Consider the following 21,369-nt stretch of genomic DNA (forward strand, 5'->3'; position numbering starts at 1 on the left):
GGCACACTGAGGTGACAGTGTGCTCTGTGATGATGGATGCCCTTCCACCAACCTTCTTCCGCATCCTAATGAGCACAGTTGTATGACTAGTGTATGTAGATTTTCTGTCCTTGCATATGTGTGCCAATTATACCATTATTTTCCCTCTTCTGTGGCTGGGCTGAATAATCTGAAGGACTTAAGATAGGGAAGCAAGCGATGGGTTATGCTAAGGCTTCTCCTGTTCATTTATCACTGTATGAAATGTTGGTTGCCATGCTGGGGGGTAATAAAAGACCTTGACTGGATGTCTGTGCAGGCTGTGTTTGTGTAGATACTTTCGACATGTGTAGGCTGGGGCGATAAAACAATAGCAATAGAACAATAACAAAATTGTTCAATAAAAAGTTAAATAGTTTCTCTTAAATGTATTAAACTGCCATGAAAGCATGTAACAAATACATCCTGTCTCATAAACAACCTGTCATATCCCTTGATAATGAAGCATGCTACAAGTGACACACAAGCAGCTACTCATTTAACAGGTGTGTTGTGACACAACAAACGAAACATCGTAGAGTGAAAAAATGAGTGTAAACAGAGCATTTAATATGAATCAAGGTAAGATCATTCATTCATCCTTATTTATGTGTTTTTCATCGCTGTGCTAAAGGGAAAGTACATCCCCAAATACATTGTTCCCTCTGGCCTGTTGTACTATTTATCTGTCTAGATTGTTTTGGAGTTGCCCAGTTTTGGAGATATCAGCTGTAGAGATGTCTGCCTTCTCTTTAATGTTGTGGGACTAAATGGGACATGGCTTCTGGTGCTCAAAGTGCCAAAAATGTTTTTTGCAAAACTCATGACCTTGCCATCATGACCCCGTTGTTCAAGATGCTCCGCAGACCTTGTTGTGAGCAGTAGTTCCTACAAGACACTGCTCTCAAAAAGGTCTGTAGATTATCTTGAGTAATCGAGTCATGGTGTTGACTTTTTTCAAATGTCTCAAGGCCTGCTTTGAGCACCACGAGTACCACTTAGTCTCATAGTAGAGACAGCAGACATCGCCACAGTCGATATCTCCAAAACCTGGCAACTCATGTCAAAACTATCTAGATGGATAAATAGCACTGCAGGCCAGTGGAAAAATATACATCTTTTATTCTGTGGCAAATTGTCTCTGTAACATTAAGAATATTACCTGTGTGCAGTGTGCAAAACACTCAGTGGCAAGTGGGGGGTCCCCCTCACCTAGTGCTACAGTTCTTAAGTCTTACACAGACGCAACATGCAAAATACAAGATGTGAGGGTAACCAATCTCACTTCAGAAACTTCTGTTCTTCTTTTTCAAATCTGTTTAGACTTCACAGATTGCTTCAGATCTTCTATTTTAATCACAACCAGCATTAATGGAAATCACAAGACAGCGAGCAAAACAGTTGCCAGCCCCATCAGCATCTTTGCAGGATAGCTACAACAACCTGCAGCAAAGAATAAGAGGGTTACTTAAGGTTGTGATACACCAGGGTGTTTTGCATTTGACAGTGTGCACCAGGGAGAAGCTGTACGATACTTAAAGAAAAGGAAGGGAACAAGGAGAGAAAATTGCAACAGTGCTCTACAGCACAGAAATATAAGCCAATAACAAGTATGACAAAATCAATGCAGTATGCCGACTGACAGAGGCTTAGTGAGTCCTCGTAATCCTCCATTGGTGTCATTGTGTGGGGCCATTGATTATCTGAAGGCTCTGAAAGCGCCAGGGTGACCTGGCTGTCGAGCTGTACAGATGCTAGGACAGTGGACATGGTGGTCCAGGCAAGTGTGTCAATACTTGAAACCTCACACATGGAGACACGGTCTTTTATGTTAAAATTCAGAACACAAAGCCACTGCCAAATAGTCTGTCTAAATGTGCTTCTTTCATGTAGCTGTTGTATTTCCTTTTTGGAAGAGGGAGCATTTTGATGTGTTCCCTTTTATTTATTACCAATTGGATCACCCATTGGCCAAAAAGAACACAGTGCCTTCTTCATTAGACTCAAAGGATTTCCTATTTCTGGTTAACCTGGATTACTGTCCTCTATTAAAACTTGGTTAAAATCCTGGCGAGCAGATTAGATGAAAACAACAAAGGAATCAAGAAATAATTCTTTATATATATATATATATATATATATATATATATATATATATATATATATTTTACCATGTTGTACATTGCGAGCACTACAGGCCATCCCTCCCACTGGTATTACTGTGAATATAAACCTCATCTAATGAGCTGATGTTGGACCAGGCATATGAATCATCTATCATCATCTATCACCTCTCACAAAAGTCTACCAGACTATACTAGTTTCTATTAAATGAGCAAAAGTTAAAAGTAGTTTGGGCCCAAGTAATACAACCATTGCAACATTTTGGAACAAAGAAAAATATCCCACATAATTTTGTAGGTGGTCCAAAATGCCCTGATTTTATATGCATATCGATAATATCAAGTCTTTCCAATTTAAATCTTGGCACTGGGTTCTGTTAAGACAGATCACACCCATAAAATCCAGTCCAATCCGATAATTCCAATTTCAACTCGCTGGCATGTCCTATATCATCATATATTGTGCAATACACCATCAGGATTTGGAGAGTAATGCAAAGTAGTGCACTAAAAATCATGAAGGCCCAATAATCCAGGTAATTTAGTGTCTGGAGAATGCTGTGGTGGTGCTGTAAATCATGCCTGGAGTCATGGTGACTCCACCAGATGGGGGTGAGGGGTTGGGTCCAGGAATAGCACAGGCGCGGCAGAAAAATGGGTGCTGTAAGGCCCTGCCGGGTGACAAATGGCCAGTTGTGGGTCGATCACAAACAGACTTCTATTACATCTGCATTATGCGAAACTTGTCATCAAAACAAAGATGCTGTCTCTAATTGTACATCTCTACAAAGTGCATGAATACAAGCATGTTAATGATGAATAAAACGCTTGACCTTCTCTCCATCTAATATTAATGGACAGGGTTTGTTCAGAAACCATCGCACCTTAATGTACAGGGCTTCACTGAGTCACATGCCTTAAGCAATCCTCATGTGACTATTAATGATTAATTGGTGTGCTTCAAGACTGAATATGATTTATTTAGCTGAAAACTATTGTTTGCCAAGAGAACCCAGAGAACGCAGGCTTTTTAATTAAAAGATCAATTAATAACCCTACCTCTTCAGCCAGATTTGAAAATGAGTTTTCATTGCAATTAAGAAATGGACTCATCAGTGCATGACTTATCAGCTTACACACAGAGACACTGTTCCCCACTGCCATCTGTGGGCTTCATTGTCCTGTTTTTTGTCGGTCAGGAATGGTTCTGCTGCCAAGATTTATTAATTAATTAAGATTTCTATTCAGAACAGCTAGGGAACATTGTGTTCCTTCTTTTTATACAATGCGAGGCATATAAATAACCGGCTTAGTGTGCAGGACTGTGTGGCTCGACAGCACCAGGGATTCAATCTATTGTCTGAGTTTTACACTAAATGGTTTAAGGTACACAAATCCCCATCTATCTTAAACTACATTCATGAATGAGATGGTGGGTTTGCTCTGATAAAGACCACACACCATCCAGGACTACAGCTGGGATGATATACTCTCCCGCTTTAATACTATCATAATATTTGAGTTCCAATTTGATATGTATTGTGATTCTACAAATTTTGTGACTTGATATTATGATTTATTGCGATTTTTGATTTTTATTTCATATATCATAATTGCTATACTGCATATGAAGCCCCTTTTACACTGGACAAAAAAAGAACACTAATATCCACTAACATCTGGCATTTTTCTTCAGTGGGAAAGGGTACAATTGACATTCACTCCCACGTCAAATGCAGTACTCACAGGTATTTGTCGCTTCCAATTCTGATCAGCAGAGATGTAAGCATGACATCTGGGTTTGAAATGCTAATTTTCACCCCTTTTCTGTGGAGGCAATGAAGGCTTGTTGCCTCTGTTGGTAACAACTGTGACTCTTCTGCCTCTTTTCCATACATTAGTGCTGCTTGGCTTTACTCGGTTTGACTTGGAGTTTGCACACATTTTTGAAGGTGTGTTTTTAACTGACAACTGCTTGTCTTAATCAAGCGGCTGAACCTTCAAAAAACATTTCATTTCCTATATCTTAAATGTCCCCTTGTTATTTTGTTAGCTAAAAGTATTTTTTATGAAGCAGCAAAATCACAAAGTGTTTGGTTTTCATCATCAGGAACATAACGTGACTCCTAACAGCTGAAGGGGACATGAAACAAATAAAGCAGACATCTGAGAGTACAAAAAAGTACACAGGAGAGAAACTAAACTTCAAACCATAGAGATTCAGTTAGTAGCTACAAAAGTACTGAGAGCTGAAGACACAGAAACTTTTGAAAACACCTTTCTTCCTGCTTTCCCACACAGAAATGAACTGAGTCTCAGCTTTCCATCACAACAGAAAAAAAAGTGCCTGCCATGTTAAAGGCATCCACCTTCTGTCAACATTATGAAGTTATTTTCATCAGTCACAAAAAAAATATCAGACCAAGCTAAAAGATGTAGTCGCAATGTGTGTCAATCTTGAAGTGGGACCAGCAAGAACATTTATTCTGCAGAAGATCGAGATTCTGCTCACTTATTCATGCCCCACATGCAGCATGGAATCCAAATAGCAATCAAGACGAGAGCTTTGGAGAGATGTAGAGAGATGGATTTACATCCAAACAGCTCGAGGATACTGGCTTTAACTCTACTTAGGATTGGATCAGAATCCAATTCTAGGAAGCCTTCTCTTTTGAATTGTAAGTCACAGTATTTCAATGGATACTGCAAACTGTCGACAAATGCTCAGCTGAGACTCTGTGCCCGATGTTAAAATACTCCCAATAATAGATTTCATTCAACTGTGGAATGAACATTCATTCTACCTTTGATCCACCAGTGCAATCCACCACTGCTGCACTGAGGCAGATCTGGACACAAACACACACACACATGCACACGCACACACCACACGCATTCACGCAGGCGCACACACATGCATTTTATCAAATATAAATTGTGTGCACAGGTATGCAAATGTTATAGTGTTTGACGATAATTCTTCATTAAAAAAACATGCCAACACTGTGCACACATGCTCCCGTTCCACAAATAGTTGTTTATTTTCTTGTCATTACTTGACATTGTAATGTTGGATGGTCAAGAACATCTGCCTCCTGACCATAAGTAAACAAGTTTAGCCTCTTATTCATTGTAGATGGTCATGACTCCCCCGAACAACTCTGTCAGGGCAGTGAGAGGAGCATGTTGTGGGTGTATCTGGCAGGGCAGGGCTTGAATCCCAAACAGACCCAGATGACGGGGGCTTTAGAGGGAAAGGCAGGGTTGGAGCAAACAAAAGACAAGGTGATGTAAAGAATTTGAAGTATTCACAGTATGACCGCTGCATTTCAATTATGGCCAGAAAACTGTCAATACCATGGCTGTAATTGCTTACAGCAGTTCTAATGTGCATGCTCATAATTAATTAAAAATGATCACAGTTTTGTTGGCCAATTACTGTAAGCAGGAGAGAAAGTGAGGTGCTCTTCTTTTTATAAACATGGACATGGTGAATATGTGAGCAGAATTCACAGCTGCAGGGTACTGGAGGAGGAAGGAGGCGTACAAATGGCTGGCAAACTCGGAAGCACACAGGGCACAGCTTCACTCTGCAAAGCAAGTGAAACCTCGCTATGAAGGAAAACAAGTGATGCTGAGGAAGAGGGAGAGACGCCTGCGCTGGTTTAAACCTGAACCCTACATCGAGATAGGAGGGAGCAAGATCACGAAAACTCTCCAAGCAAACAGCATGGAAAAAATTCTTAAAACAATATTAAATCTAGTCTGTCAGCAGCACCCAATAAAACATCCAGATGTGTGCCAAGGACAATGCTACTGTGGCACTTAAAATGGATAGCTTGGATTATTTCATGTGGGGCTATATGAGGCACTTATTCATAGTCGTGTACTAGCTACAGAATTTTTTAATTATTTTATATACTTGTGTCCAACATTTTATTTTACAGACAATATCAATATCAATAAGCAACAGTATGAAACCAAAACTTAAAGAGTAAAATAAATCATAAAGTAAATAAATGAGTAAATAAATAAATAAACAAATACACATAAAGAAAAAAATCAGGGGAAAAAAACTATATATATGTATATAAACAAAAGGCTTTATCGGGTGACATTTACTGTATGTAATGAGTGAGATCAGTCCTTGGTCATCATTTTTGTTAATATTGTGCAAGAATACAGGAATAAGCTCCATGTTTTAAGAAACAAGTCTTGGTCTCTAGTGAGTCAAGATATGATTCGTTCAGAACTTGCTACATTTACATTAGTTTGATCTAGTGCTCAAAAGATGATGGTGTGACCATTTTCCACTGTCTCACAATTATTCTGCATCCTGTTAGCATGGCCATTTGGCACAATAATGTGTTCTAGGAATAATACCCAACATACATAAGGCTGGGCTTTTGGTTAGAGAGATCCTTATAAAAGATATTATTTTACCCCATATGTTCTTAACCATATTACAGTGATACAGGATGTGTACCAGGATTTTAAAGTTGGTTGATTTATCAGTTTAAGTGTATGCTATATTTAGAATATTTCCATTGCTTTACTTTGCCACCAGACAGCCTTTTCTGATGGGAAACAGCCGTTATATGAGCAGAATACTGCACCTCCAAACCAACCAAACACCGGTGAAATCAGTAACTTTACCACCCAGAACATGGGAGTTGTTGGTCTACCACTGCCTCGATATGTTAGTTTGTTTTGTGTGACTTCACTGACTGAATCTGAAATATTCTTTTTAACACCTAAGTCACACAGTAACACAAACAAACTAACATATCGAGGCAGTGGTAGATCACCAACTCCCATGTTCTATGAGGTAAAACTACTGACTTTGCCTATGTAGTTTAGTGGTTTTGGGGAGAGTGGTATTTGGCCTATATGACAGCAGTTTTCCATCAGAAAAGGTTGTCTGATGGCCAAGTAAAGCAGTCAAAATATAGCATACACTTAAAGTGATATTGTATTTTTTGTGGCCTTTTTTTTAAGTGGCTAAAAACATTTTGCTGCTGACCCTGTCCACAGCAGTTCATTGCCTAGCTTCGGTGCTGATGCTCCTCTCTGCTTCTCCAAACTGGGGGCGTGTCGACCGCCAGCTACCGTAAATAATACACTGACTCTGGATAAGCACCTCATACAACCCCACTTCAAATAATCTTGAACTGTACCTTTAAGGAGAGGCGCTAGGAGTCTGAATACGCATTACATAACCAGTGGTTTCATAAAAGAGAGACAGATACCCTAAAAAAGCCAGGGTCTACCTATTCCACATCAATAATTCACACATCTGTGGTGCAAACACTGCATCAACTCATCTGTCTCCTTTACACATTTACTTCCTGCAAATTGACTTGTGGCAGGTTTGTGATTATTACATGGACGGAAAGAGACGATCAGAACATCTGGCGTGGTTTCAAACGGCTTTAGTTGAAGCATCTGAAACCGTGACGAGCAAATAAAATGTAGCACGACAAGACAGTTGGTTGTCTGTGTACTTTCCACATTCGACTAAAGTTTGAGCAAACTGTCAAAACCCATCTTGCAACATGATGGCGTTGAAACTCTGTAGTGTCACTCATTCGATAAGGAGTGAGAGCAGACGGCTCTCTCTGGAGGGGCACTGCTTTTTACACTACAGAGGAAGGTCAGACACCTTTGATTTCCCAGCTTGAAAAAGAAACAGGTTTTTTGTTATTGTTTTATCTGTATGTCGTTAGTAATTGTTCTACAACGAGGTGGCTTCATTAATTAATCAAACACCGGCTTTTTATCTCAGGCGGAGGTTTTCCACGGTTATTTCCTTCTCATTCATCCCTCCGACTCAGCCAGCTAGATGTGATATTTATGCCTTTGAGTCACACTGTGCAGTGAGAATTTCAGCCAATAACGGCACCCACCTGCAGTGAAGATGAATATGTAAATTTGAAAAGTGGGTCAGAGATCAAATTTCATCAGGTAAAAATCACTGCTGAAATATCCTTTCGCCAAGCAGGGCTTTTCAGCCAATCTGATTCTAGCGTGACCTTCTGGATGACTGCCATCATTCCAGTTTAGCTCATAAAAGTATTCAGTTCATTCATTCATCACCGGAAGTATAAAGACAAGAGACACAGAAAGGCCAGTAATCTAATTAAAGATATCTGATTGAAGTGTTTTCTGAGCCTTAGAGGAATTCAAGCAGAGGTTACACATGTACTGGACTTAGCAGCAGAATGACAATACCGCCAACCTTCTGCCTCTAACTCATCATATCATAGAGAGCCAAATGGCAGGCTTAGTGTTATGGAAGGCCTGGTGTTATTACGCTAGAGCTTAATTTTGTTTTCATTACTTTGGTTTGCTTATTTTAATTAGTGGCCTTAATCTGCAATTAGCCCAGAGGTCAACTATACTCTTAGCTTAAAAAAAAAAAAAAGGAATTGTTTTGAAAGCGGAGAGAAATTGTTTGGACATGTATTTAATTAGATTGTTAACCCACGAAATGTCAGTGTCACTCACTCCTATGCCGTCTTGTTAGAACGATGAAAGAGAAATGGTCCAGTCATGACTGATTGATGTATGTGACTTAATTTAATTGAACTGCTACTAACAAGAGGGATACTCTGAGGATAAATGTTGATACTCTGATGGGGTCAAGGCACACTGTTATCAGAGATGGGCACAAACACATCAAAAAGGATCTTGTTAGAAATGAACAATACTTGCTCCTCAATGCAAAAAATGCATTTAATTAAAATCAAGTAATTTGTAATTTGAAAATACAAAAATGTGTTGTATACAAACTAATATTCAAGGCATTTTGTAGCCTTGGTGTGGGTCTGACCTTAACCAAACACACAGCATCATGGATGCATAAGGAGAACTGGATACAGCATTGAGGACAGGCTCCATTTATTCCTATGAAACTATTCAGTTGCACATGAATCCACAAAAGCAGCTTACTACTGTAAAGAAATTGCACACATGAATAAATACTACACATGCTCTATGGGCCAGAGTGGCAGACTTCCAATAGCTGAGCTGGCTAATTTCTGGTTTGTTCCTCCACTAACTTGAAAGGGAACAAAATGATTTAAGTGTCCAACTCTTCTAGACTTTCCAAATGTTACTGGCCCAAACGGATAAAATTCACTTCACAGGGGCTGTGATGCTCAAAAAATGTATGTACCATTTTACAGCCAAGTCTTTCACAAAGTAAGTCTATAGGGAAAAAATCTTTTTGAGCCACAGTGCATCATGTGATGTTGTCATTACACGGTTAAACTGGCTTCAAAGTTTGGTGCACATCCTGGGGGCTTGCTCTGCATTAAAAAGACAAGCTCTGCTCAGATTTGAAGTGGCCAATCAGGATATCTTGGAGGTGAAAGGCAGTGAATTTAGGGGTGCATGCTGAGAGGTTTCAAGCCAGTCGGTACATTTGCCAGTTCTAGAGCACATGTTTTCAAATTGCTCATTTCCTGTTTTTGTTCTTCTGTGTTATTTTAGTGTCATTCAGTAAGCTTGCCTTAGCATGCAATATCTACTGATTTTTTGATTACCTGATTTTATTTTAGAGTAAATTTGCACCAAACACAAAAGCAGGTTATTTACTCATGGTACCAAGAGGAACACAAATGTAGTTCACAATGAGTGTGTTACTGGACCCGCATAACATTTCACCTGATAAACTTACATTCATTCATTCACTTACATTCAGCCACAGACACTGAGTGGGCTGATACAGTTTACACCTGGGGATAAATATGTTACATTAAATAATGTATTTTAACTATTTCAAACACACCATCTTATTTTTTCTGCCCAGCAAAACAGAAATGACAAAGTACTCAAAAGTAATTAAATACATATTTTAAATACATTTAACTGTAACACTGCCCATCTCTGACCATTATAGCCTTAGCCTACAATCATAACATGAAACCAGAAAATTCTTCAAAAGAAGGAAGACTACTAGTCCCATTTTCTGTCACCATGCTGTGTGTCAGTAAAAATCTTTTAAATGGCAAATTTCACTTTGTTGACTGACAGAATAAAACACCTGCAGAATCTCCCAGGAGAACCTTTACAAAGTTGAGTGGCTGATTTTGTCAGCCGAGTAAAACAGCTGCATGAACATGCGCCCGTGCAGTGTAATATTTTTAATAAAGTTCATTTCTTGCTTCTTGCTATGTAATTATCCTCTCTTGTTTGAGTTTTACTGTCAGTTAAAGTCTTAATCTTGCTTCAGAAGCTGGCATACTGAGCCCTCATCAATACCCCTGTGCTCCTGGGCGCTTGGTGAATATAGCTTGATGTGTGACAGTAGAGCATGAATGATACAGCACATTGGGATATGGTCCAAATGCTTCTCTTTTTCCTTCACAGAGGGAGAACTGCACCAGGGTGGAGAGGAGGCAGTGAAGAGTGGCCACCAGCTGGCTTAGGTTCTGCCTGCTGTGGCCATATCAGACGCTCCAAAGGACAACTTTAATTCATTTATTTCCCCCCCTTATCTTTGAAAATGAGCACATCTGACACAAGTCTCCATGAAGGGAAGAAGAGGCACGAGTCATGAAAAATATAGGTTTTAAAAAATATTTACAAAACACTAAAAGAGCTGAAACATTGACTATTTAAAGCTACATGACATGAGGTACTGAAGTTAAGGTTTTTTTAACAGCTACCGCTTGTTGCTGTTTGAAGACGTCGACAACCAAAGTGGCTTTGTGCTGCTTTAATGTCAGCAGCATGTTTTGTTTATGCAGGTCTCACAGTTGCACGGCACTTCGAATGCTAAACAGCTGCAATAAAACACGAGACCTTTCATGTGTGAGGTGCTTGTGAGGCCAGAAAAGTCTGAGTCTATGGAGCTACATGTTGGCCATAGCTCAAACATGGTGTCAGACATTATGAAATATTTATGAATTAAGTGGGAAGGAGCTGATTTACACTTTGTGGAGACACAGACTGCCCCATCACCTCGGCTAAACTAATTACTGCAGACAAATTTTGAATCAAGACGTGTCAGAACAGCATGGCAAATGTGTGACCTAACGACCAGAGCTTCCTTTCAGCACTGTCTGATAAAACATGTACAGTATCTAATGATAATGATTTTAGACACATTTAAAGGATAAGTGCGTAAGATTTAGTGGCGTCTAGCAGCGACACTGCAGACTGCAACCACCTGAATATCATTCCTCTCACTTTCTCTTTCCAAAAAATGGTGGCCACAAAGCCTACAAAAGCACAAAAGGTTTGTCTATTCTGACCGACTGTAGAAACATGGCTGTGCAACATGGCGGACATGGTGTCCTGAAATGTAATCTGTGCTGTATTACTTTAGATTACTCAAGTTAAGCAAAAATACTTTTGAAATACTACAAAATCTTCCCATTTGTTTGGATCAGTCTGAATGTAGTTAACATTTGCTTTTGGGGATAACCTCACTGGAAAAATCTCTTTACTGCTCTCACTAGGTCACACAGAACGATTTATGAACGCCACACTTGTCCGAAGAATATAATGTGAATCTTGCGTTGAATAAAAAGTGTATTTGTGGCTAATTAGCGAAATATCATCGATTCGGCTGAGCTAATGGTACCCTAATGGTTACCAAAACCAACGAGGATGTCAGATTTTACTTATATACGGGGTTCCTACAGCTGAAGTCAAGTTAGATGTGAGACTTTGTAAGACTTTTTAATGCCTCTCAGAATGGAATGTAAGACCAAATTTACACAAACCAAAATTGAAGAGAAAAACATCATCAGTTAATAGTGTGCTTGACAGGACAAGAACGGTTGCTGTGCACTGTTTTATATTTTCATTTTATTAAAAAAAACAGTGTATGTTAATTGCCATAACTGTATTTGTGGTATTTTTCTGTTAAAGGAAATATTTGGAGTAAATACAGAGAAATTCAGCTAATATGTTCCTGATTGCTAATTTAGAGCTCAGAATTAAGTCCCAGCCTGTATAATGGGTGTTTTAATGGATTTTCAGGTCGGTTTTGCTCCACTCTAATATGTGGAAAATAAACATATGGACTGCCACATGCTAGAAGCTGCACTTTTTGCAATCGCCACACTTACAGAAATCTACTGGTTATCCTCTTAAATGGAATGAATGAAAATAAAGACTGTATATCTGTGTGTATATTCATGTTGATGTATGTTACTGTGCTGCATTAGAATTCTGCTAACATTTCCATCCAGACTGGGGGGTTGTGTTGATAATTAATTGTTAATTTTGTTCTTCATGTACAATGACCAAAAATACTGTTGTCAGCCTCTAGAACACGAAGATGCCTGATTTTCTTCATTTATCATTATATTTTCGACAAAATGAGACATTTAAGGACATCACCTTGTACTTCAGATGGACATTTTCCACTAGTTTCTGACATTGTGTAGATGTTGCAGCCCAAGATTACACATGACAGTTAACTTTAATGTGTGTCGTTATTTGATAACCACTAATAAATGAAACAATTTGCACAGAGGCAAGTAAACATCAACTTTGGCAAGCAGACTTCTGACAAAAAAACATTAATGTTGAACCCTGCATATACTGCCAGTAAATATCTTAAAATCTGAAACAGTGGACTACGTGTACGGTAACAACTACATGCTACTTTATGGGTTGTGATATTTCTCCTACCCCTCTGGTTCATTAAATCCTTTTAAAACCAATTTGACAATTATTGTCATTAATCTCGCAACATGCTGTTTCACTTAGTTCCCTTACAGGCTTATGTCATTGTATTCACTCAGGATCCCGCTGTTGCTTTTGATAAAAGTATCCAACGAATTGTCTATATTTTATATACAATAATAATAATCCATAGCATTTCCAAAAAAGACCTTTGGTGTAGACCAATTGCAATCAGGCTTGGTGCGATACAGAGCCTCAATTTTTCAGACCAGAAGGCAGAAGTAATGTGTGAGTGTCTATATATTAAACTCCTTTGTATTAGACACAATTTCCTACGTCTGAAGTGAAGCAATTTAATCTGTCCTATACCTAAAGGATTATGTAAAATATAATATTAAGCACAAATCATAAATAGTTTTCATGAACCAATTTATAAACCATTAAAAATGATTAATGGAGTCCACAAAAGATATCTGGACAGTTCTCCTCTGTGGCACGCGTCAAAAATAAAGAATGAGTAACTGGTCAATGACAGGAACGGCTCTGTAGCTCTGTCAGCTTCAGATAACTCCGGGCAAATACTGTCGTAACACTTGACGAACTACAGCACACTCCCACCCAAAGTATCGCTCCAGTGCTCAAGCTCTGGTGACTTTGTCTGACAGCAAAGGAAAGTCCTGCTAATCAATTCACTCCGTGTGGACACTAAATGCACAAACCCCCGCTGTCTCGCTTTAAAATTCGGTGTCGGACGATGACACGCCTTATCAATCACTATGAATATCTCCTTTGTGCTGTAACATACAGACAGTGGCAGTTGTCAAAGCACTTTTCAGCCTTGAACCCATGATGTCTCAGTCATGCTATAAATAACTGGCCTCTAAAACTCCACTCAGACCCAGCTCATTAGAGGCAGGCATTACACAGGAATAATGGCCACAAGACTTTGTTCTGTAACGAAGCCGGAATGAAAGATGTCTTAACATAGAGAGGTGGAAATACAGTTCAAGCATTATTGGACTCAAAAGTTATAAAAAAAAAAACTGAATTAGTCAAATCTGTGTATGAAACATTTCTGAAAACTTGAATCAGAAAACTTGCATGATTTATTTTCAGGATATGACTCAGTAAGTGGGCCAGGAGGAGCCTTTTTTTCCTTCACTCTTCTTCCTCCCCTCCTCCCGCCCCTGCCTCTGTGGCCGACTGCCTGATAAGCTTTGCCAAAAGTGAGATTTAGTATGGGGCATCTACACAGAAAAACCTCCATGAATAACAGTGAAGTAAAGGAGCTCTTTTAAAATAGAGGGGAATGGCAATAATTGTCAAGCACCCGTTCCTGCTCATACTTACGAGTGGTGATTTCCATGTGACCACGACAGCTAGAGCCCAGTATCATTCATTAATGCCCCGGCTCCTCATTACTGTCTCCTCACACTTTTGAAAGACTCATTACCTGCATAATGGAATAGTGCTTAGAACAGTCAGACCTTTCCTTAGTGTGAATTAATCACCTACATGCACAGACAAAAAGGGAATTCTCACATTAAATATTAAGAAACTTTAAGCTTTCTACTTTTTCAAACTTCTGGAAGGTGTACTTTCTTGAGGCGCACCGTCAGGGACATGACACGGGTATCATTGAAGCCTGCCCCCACGTCTTTCATGAGTCTGCAAGACCAGCGTGGAAAAAAATAGGGGAGCAGGGAAGAAGAAAGAGATATACTTACAGTTGACTGTGACTTTTACTGTTTTGGTGTCAGGAGAGGCGATGTCATTTAAAGCACTGCATTCGTAGTCTCCAGCCTGGTCCCTTGTGATGCCAGTGATGTTAAGATATTCGCCACTGTCATACTTCCTGGCTGGAAATAGAAAAATGGAGGCAAAGTACTTACACTGTGTCCACAAAGAATACAAACAAAGCACACAAACAGAAACACACACACATTCAGAATACAAATATATAGCTCCAGGCTCTCTGTATCCTATAGTTAGCATGCGGAAAAACACTCATTTGCAATAAATAGCTTTCAGGTTTAAGCCAAAATGCGATTAGGTATTATACTGAACTCCTGATTACCTCCCTTCTCTCTTAAAATAGCAGTGGGTTAGCAGTGCATTGATCCGTTCATATTGATATAGTGGCAGGAAATGAAATAATGGTGTATTCCCAGTCATCCACTCATCATTTGCTCAACTCCTCACTATGCAGTTAGAGCTACTTCCTGGAAGACAGACAAATTCGATGGCTCAATGCACATGTCAGTGCTTTATAGTTAGCTAACGGTGCCAACGGCAGTAGTAGCAAAGCACCATGACTGACATATTAGCAGGGGCGGAGTGCACCTAAAAAGCCGCAGGGAGCACAATCCACACAAACATGTCCACTCCAATCAGCAAAACACACACTAAAATACTGTATATTACCATTGTTAGACGTGACACATGATTGATTTTTTTTTGTAAATTTGTTGCTAGTAAGAACTGAAAGTGTGATAACTGGAAAGAAGCAATAATGAGATACAGTATGGTGTCAAGTATAATTAAGAGAGAATAATCCAGACTTAACACACAATTTTATCCAGAACACAAGAGCAAATCAAATGTGTCTGAATCAACAGAGCCAGGGGTCTTAGCATGTGTTTGCCAGGCATTATAATAGAACTGCAATGAACATACAGAACAAAATAAATTTGAGTGAATGTAAACGCAGCATAATTAAATCTCTGATATTAACAATAAAAAAATTAAGCTTGTATCTTTACATGAATATACCTGGTTTTGACAGTAATCTGCATCTGTTCAAAACACAACAAAAGACAATGGGATTTTTTCCCTTAAGACGTATTTATGTTATCCTAGTTAATCCTTTTAGGCTTCCACAGTATTTTTCCTATTGTTTTTCCCCATTTGGAAATTTAAACTACTGTACCACGTCTGCTCGGATAATTGAAAATGTCTGAAAAAAGTCAACTTAAAACTATGAAGTTAAACCAAAGATAGTCCAGCTAAACTTGCCAAAGCACAGAAGCTGAAGCTCGGTGACTGGCTGTTTGTTGGAGCAATACGCAGATTCCTAGTTGACTTAGTTTGTACCTTTCGCTTTTCTATTTCTAATTATTTTAACAGCTGCTATTTACTAGTACTCATGACTCAACTGGAGAGTTTCACGCACATCCACATGTTAAAAACTCTAACCCTTCAGTGACCTTTCCTCTGGTACTGACTACTCTCGGGTGGGAATGTACTCCATTCCCCAACTACTTGCACTCCCGGGGCAAATGCCAGTGTTACATAGGGCCCAAAGTAAATGATAAAATATTTGAAATTCTATAGTCTGCCCTCATCAACTAGGATTGTCAGGAATTAAAGATTTTATTTGTCATCTGTGTCAAGAAACTGTCACTTTGAGTTTTAGGATGCTGATCATATAAAACAAGCAACATGAATACATCACTTTGGGTTATGAGAAATAATAGTATTTTACTAACATTTTACAGACAAAACAAGTTATTGATTTATCAGTATTCAAAATAATCATTAGGTTCATCCCTAGTTCTCATATTATACCTTGGTGGTCTTGGTAATGACAGCCACTAAGCTATCTGCAGGTGATCACAAGTATTAGGCATCTGTATTCATCATGGCTGTGTTAGTTATCATACATAAATGATTACTTCTTAGTTTAGATAGATAGATAGAAAGATAGATACGAAATTGGGAATGCTGACACTGAAGCCAATTTGAGTGGGTGTGCTTGTGTAATAAATGATTATAGGATCTCAGCAGGTAACCCTGTGTATGTGTATTAGAGCAACTGTGGCAGATTCTCCCCTGACCAGAATTAATTCCCAACCCAGTTGTGCTCAGTGTGAAATCTATTTATACACAACTTTTCAGGGAGGTAATGGTGGTTTGGGATGGAAGGTGTGTGGATGCTTTTGGAAGCATGGGGATCAAACAGAGTGCACAATCAAGCAAAACTGAGCCCAACATACTGTTCAGAAAACCACAGAGACCCGCCACTGACTCAGCAATATCTCATAAAAGAGGAGCCAGAATCAAGACAATCCACGCTTCAGGAGTGGAAATACTGCCATTCTGTGCTGCCAATCTCCCCTGCAACTGAGCTGAATACTTATATAATGCCACTTCCTTACTCTGCAACCCTGGTGGCTTTTTATCTTCTAGCTGCTATGTCAAAAAACTTGAAACTGAAGGCATTGTCGATAATGAGCTTTCCCGTCTCTTCTCACACTGTTGTGGTGGCAACAATGGAGTCTTGGCAAAGATATTGGTGGCTACACAAACAACAGCAAAGGGAAGAAAAATGTTTGAAAAACTGATCCATAAACAAGCACCGGATGTGTCTGAAAAACAAAACCGTTAATATGCCAAGAGTGCGCAGGGACAGAGACACAACACAAAAGGCTCTATTTCTGCGGCGGTGAACGGCTCATGGCTGGGCTGTGCACCAGTGAAGAGGATTTTTTATTTGTTAGGTGCACATTTTTTTTCTACTTAAACCCATTGATGTTTGAGAGGACGTACAGTACAAAGTGTGTCAGTATAGTGATCAAATTGCACAGTGCAGTTTGATGTCAAAAGACAAGGATAACATTCTCTTATTCTCTACCTTGTATCTCTGACTTTACCAAAGTGGTGTGTACATAAACAGACATACCTACACCTTGAGTAAACAACATACTGGGACATTTTACTTTGGTTTACTTTTTTTCAAGCAGGAGCCCACTGATTTAGATATACACATTCACAGTGTTGAAGGTCTCTACAAGGAAGGGGCAGAGGGGTTGTTTAGTTGAATATGTTAGTCTTGTCTGCCTGACTAGCTATGGGGTTTGGGAGGTTGGTATTAACAAATACAGAATCAAAAGAATTATTCATGACAAGGATTGCTAGTTGCAGTTGAACAAAACAAACTGGGTCCGTATCCCCTGTTAAAAACTGGCAAATCACCTACCGTGTACAGTTGTTTTTTCTGTTTAATAACAAAAAATAGGGGTAAGAATATTTCTTTTCTTGACATTTGGTGAGTTTATTTTGTTTAGTTATTAGAAAAAAATAGCTAAGAGAGTTTATCCAGCATAGCAAACTTGCTGCTTGTACACATCTGAAACTATGAGGGGGGTCACAGTTCTACTATTGAACTACTGCCTCTTTAAGTACAAAGTGGTATTACCAGTGAGGACTGGCCAGGACCAACATAAAATTAGTAGATAATTTTAGTTATTTTTTGTTTTAAACTATTATTATTGTGCATTGCTAGCCTGGGAAGTTTCCAATCTGCCAAGCCCATGTTTTTGTTTGCTCTGGCAGATACGTCTACCATTAAGACAGAATTACACCAGCCTTGGATCTGGTCGGGCCAACCACTGCAGGGCAGGTTGTAAATGATGATCATCCTTGTTACCAGTTCAGATTTGATAAATCACATATTTCGCTATTCAGATTAACCGCACGTCTATCCAATTGCATCCAGTCAGCAGGTCCCTCCAGTACAACATCTCAGGCTCACAAAACTCAGATCAAACTGTTTAACTAGGCAGTATTGATCAAATATGGATCAACATTCTGTTGAGCTTGAGTTTCATACCATTACCAATTGAGTGAAAATTAATAAATTAGTAGTGGACACCACCAAAAATAAATGCATTGTATTTGGCAGCAGGAATGTTCAAGCTAATGCTACTGCTCTCAATCTGTCTATATACAAGATATTAATTGAGCAAGTGACTAGAACTAAATTACTGGTTGTTAAATTAGCCATCTTACTGTCTTGGTCTGACCAGATTGATCACATTGTCTCCATGATGGGAAAGGGCATTGCCATGTCAAGGAAATGTTCTGTTATGAATGATGTTGTTCTGTCACTCGATCACCTGGAGTACTGCCCCGTAATCTCGTCAAGTACTGCTCAAAAACACTTCAAAAAGCTTCAAAATGCACAAAACAGGGCAGCCAGATTAGTTCTTCGTTGTTCTTTCCATGCCAATGTGTGTGAGATGCCTAATCGACTACCTTGGCTGACTGTGGAGGCTAAACTAAAATCCAGTCTTCTGTTATTCGTGCATGCTGTCATCTTGAAAAATACACCTCAGTTCTTTGGTGGTAAACTAGTATATAGTGTTTTTTGTCATGGGTATGTGACACGTCAAGTGTGCACTGGTCTTCTGGCAGCAACAAGTCCTTGAACAAATTTTATAATGAGAACCATTCTTTATAGAGGTTCTTCAGGTTGGAATATGCTCCCTTCCAGCATAAAACAGATTAAAAATAGATATTCCTTCAAGAAGTCACTAAAACTAAAATTTATGAATCGTGTGTAAATTTTGTTATGGCAGTTTTGGAATATTTTTCTTTATTTATTTATTTTTTATTTGGTGCACTGTGTTTGTAAGAGTTTTGTTTTTTTTACTCATTTTGTTGTCTTAATTTTGGGCTGATACTGAATATTATTGTCTCATTGATACTGTGTGATTTTAAATTGATGTATTTTTATTGTTGTCTTGTGTGTGGATAAGACCAGGAAGACTTTGTGGATTTTGTGTGCTAATGGGGATCCGAATAAAGAATAACAAATAAAGGAAGAAGAATGAAGAATAAATGAAGGCATTGCCGATTTCTTATCTTAAATGTTTTAAAATATATATTTTTGTGTTCTGCTTAGCTGTAATACATGAAAGGTTGTAGCCAGGTGGCTGCCATTTTGCGGCCTGCTTGGAAACAGACCTAACACCGCTACGTTACACGTGTTATTGTTCTGATTGGTTGTAGGTCTGTCTGAGTGCATCCAGAGGTATTTTGGCCTGTGCATGTTGATAATGCACCTTGGAAACTGAAGATGAACTGACTAATTCACATGTGCTAATTAGTCTGACGATGCCAGGTTTATAAATTGCACATTTAATGCATAATAAATGAATAAACTGAAATTATATTCAACTTAAACAGTTTGGTTTATGTGTGAATATTTTTGCTGTAGCGTCATTGCAAGTTATTGCCTGTGGAGTAGCCCCACTGAGACCTATAGCCTGAGTAATATACCTAGAATTACAGTCATGACAGATGCAGAGGGGATGGATATTATCTGTTTCACTTGAATAAGTAGGTGTCCTGCTATGCTAGACTACAGCCACAGCCAGCTCCTGATAAAATTTACCCCTGATAAAAGACACAAAGACAAAAACGGTGCAAAACAACAGTGAAACAAGTGTTTTAAAAGAGGAATGGACAGAGAAGTATGTGTTTATCTTAGCGGCCAGCTGTCTTTCTTGCAACACAAGTGAGTACAAAATTATGCTGTTAGAAAATAATGTAATCACATGGTCATTTGTGTTTGTGAGAAGGAAATCTCCTTTGGTTGAATAATACCGTGGAATTAGATGTGTGTTTAAAAGAAAGAGGGTTTTATTTATCAGATGTTATTTAACTGTTGATTAGACGTTATTTCCAAAGGCGCTGTCCATATTATGACCTTTTATAGAGCCTCGAGAATGAGGCACAGAATGAGACATGGCATCAGTTTGCTCTCCACATGGTATTCAGAATTAATGTAATTTATATTGACATTTAAATCGTCCTTACATTTACATCTCTACTGCAGACATCTGAAATAGGCTTGAATGTCTGATGTTGTGAAATGGGAGTAAAGTTCAGATTAAATAGAGGTGAGGCAATTTTCATTTTCATCATTTTGGTTTGCTTTTTGTCACATTTGTCTCTTTCAGGGATGAAATAAAGCATCATTTGGTCTCACACTGAGCCGCCTATAAATTCAACTATTTCATAGCTGTGCTTTGCACCTGTGTTCAGTAAACTACCAAATTCATTCTGTTGGCTACGTGTGTCTGTACTAGTAATGCATGAAATTGGATTTTTGCCTGTATTTTGCAACTCATTTTGGCCGACTGACGGTGCCGATATCTTGTAGGGTTGGGCGATATGTTAAAAATTTCCAACTGGCCATTGTCAGCCCATCTATTGACGATATATTATTTCAAATGTCGACTTTGAGAACCATTTAGACACTTCAAAAAACTCCCACACAGCATGCATTCTTGTACTGTAGAAGCATCATCTTATCAGCAGAAATGTTGGCATCTTGAGTTGATACCAATATTTCATTTTAAAGCCTTTATCTGCTGATACCAATAACATGTCAATAATATTGTCCAGCCCTAATCTGTACCACATGCCACTGACTTTCATGATGCACCACTGATTCAAAGAGGGAGAGCAGGATGAACATGTACAGTAGCTTGTATGTATGTCACTCATATCTAGGGCTGCAAATAACGATTATTTTCATAGTTGATAATTCAGTCAACTATTTTCTTGATTAATAGATTAATAGTTGTTTGCCTATAAAATGGTGAAAAATGTGGATCAGTTTTTCCCAAAGTCCAAGGTGATGTCCTCAAACCCAAAGGTCTACTGTCATAAAGGAGTAAAGAACCCAAAAACCATTCAATCAGAGCATTTTGACTTTTCTCTCCAAAAAGTCACTCGAGCCAATTAATCAAAATTTGTTGGTGATTAATTTAATTATCAATAAATAATCGATTAG

At 38.7% G+C, this 21,369-nt stretch overlaps 1 protein-coding gene across 2 annotated transcripts in view; it reads right to left on the reverse strand.

Annotated features, from left to right (window-relative positions):
- negr1 (neuronal growth regulator 1) overlaps positions 1–21,369 on the reverse strand; it is a 191,946-nt gene that overhangs the window by 60,922 nt on the left and 109,655 nt on the right. For both annotated transcript variants that reach the window (XM_084723313.1, XM_084723314.1), the window contains exon 4: positions 14,513–14,644. In XM_084723313.1, coding sequence (XP_084579439.1) covers positions 14,513–14,644 — 132 coding nt within the window. The remainder of the gene's footprint in view (positions 1–14,512; positions 14,645–21,369) is intronic.

This window comes from Lutjanus erythropterus, chromosome 7, assembly GCF_056507025.1.
Source record: "Lutjanus erythropterus isolate fLutEry1 chromosome 7, fLutEry1.hap2, whole genome shotgun sequence".
Classification (NCBI taxonomy): domain Eukaryota; kingdom Metazoa; phylum Chordata; class Actinopteri; order Lutjaniformes; family Lutjanidae; genus Lutjanus; species Lutjanus erythropterus.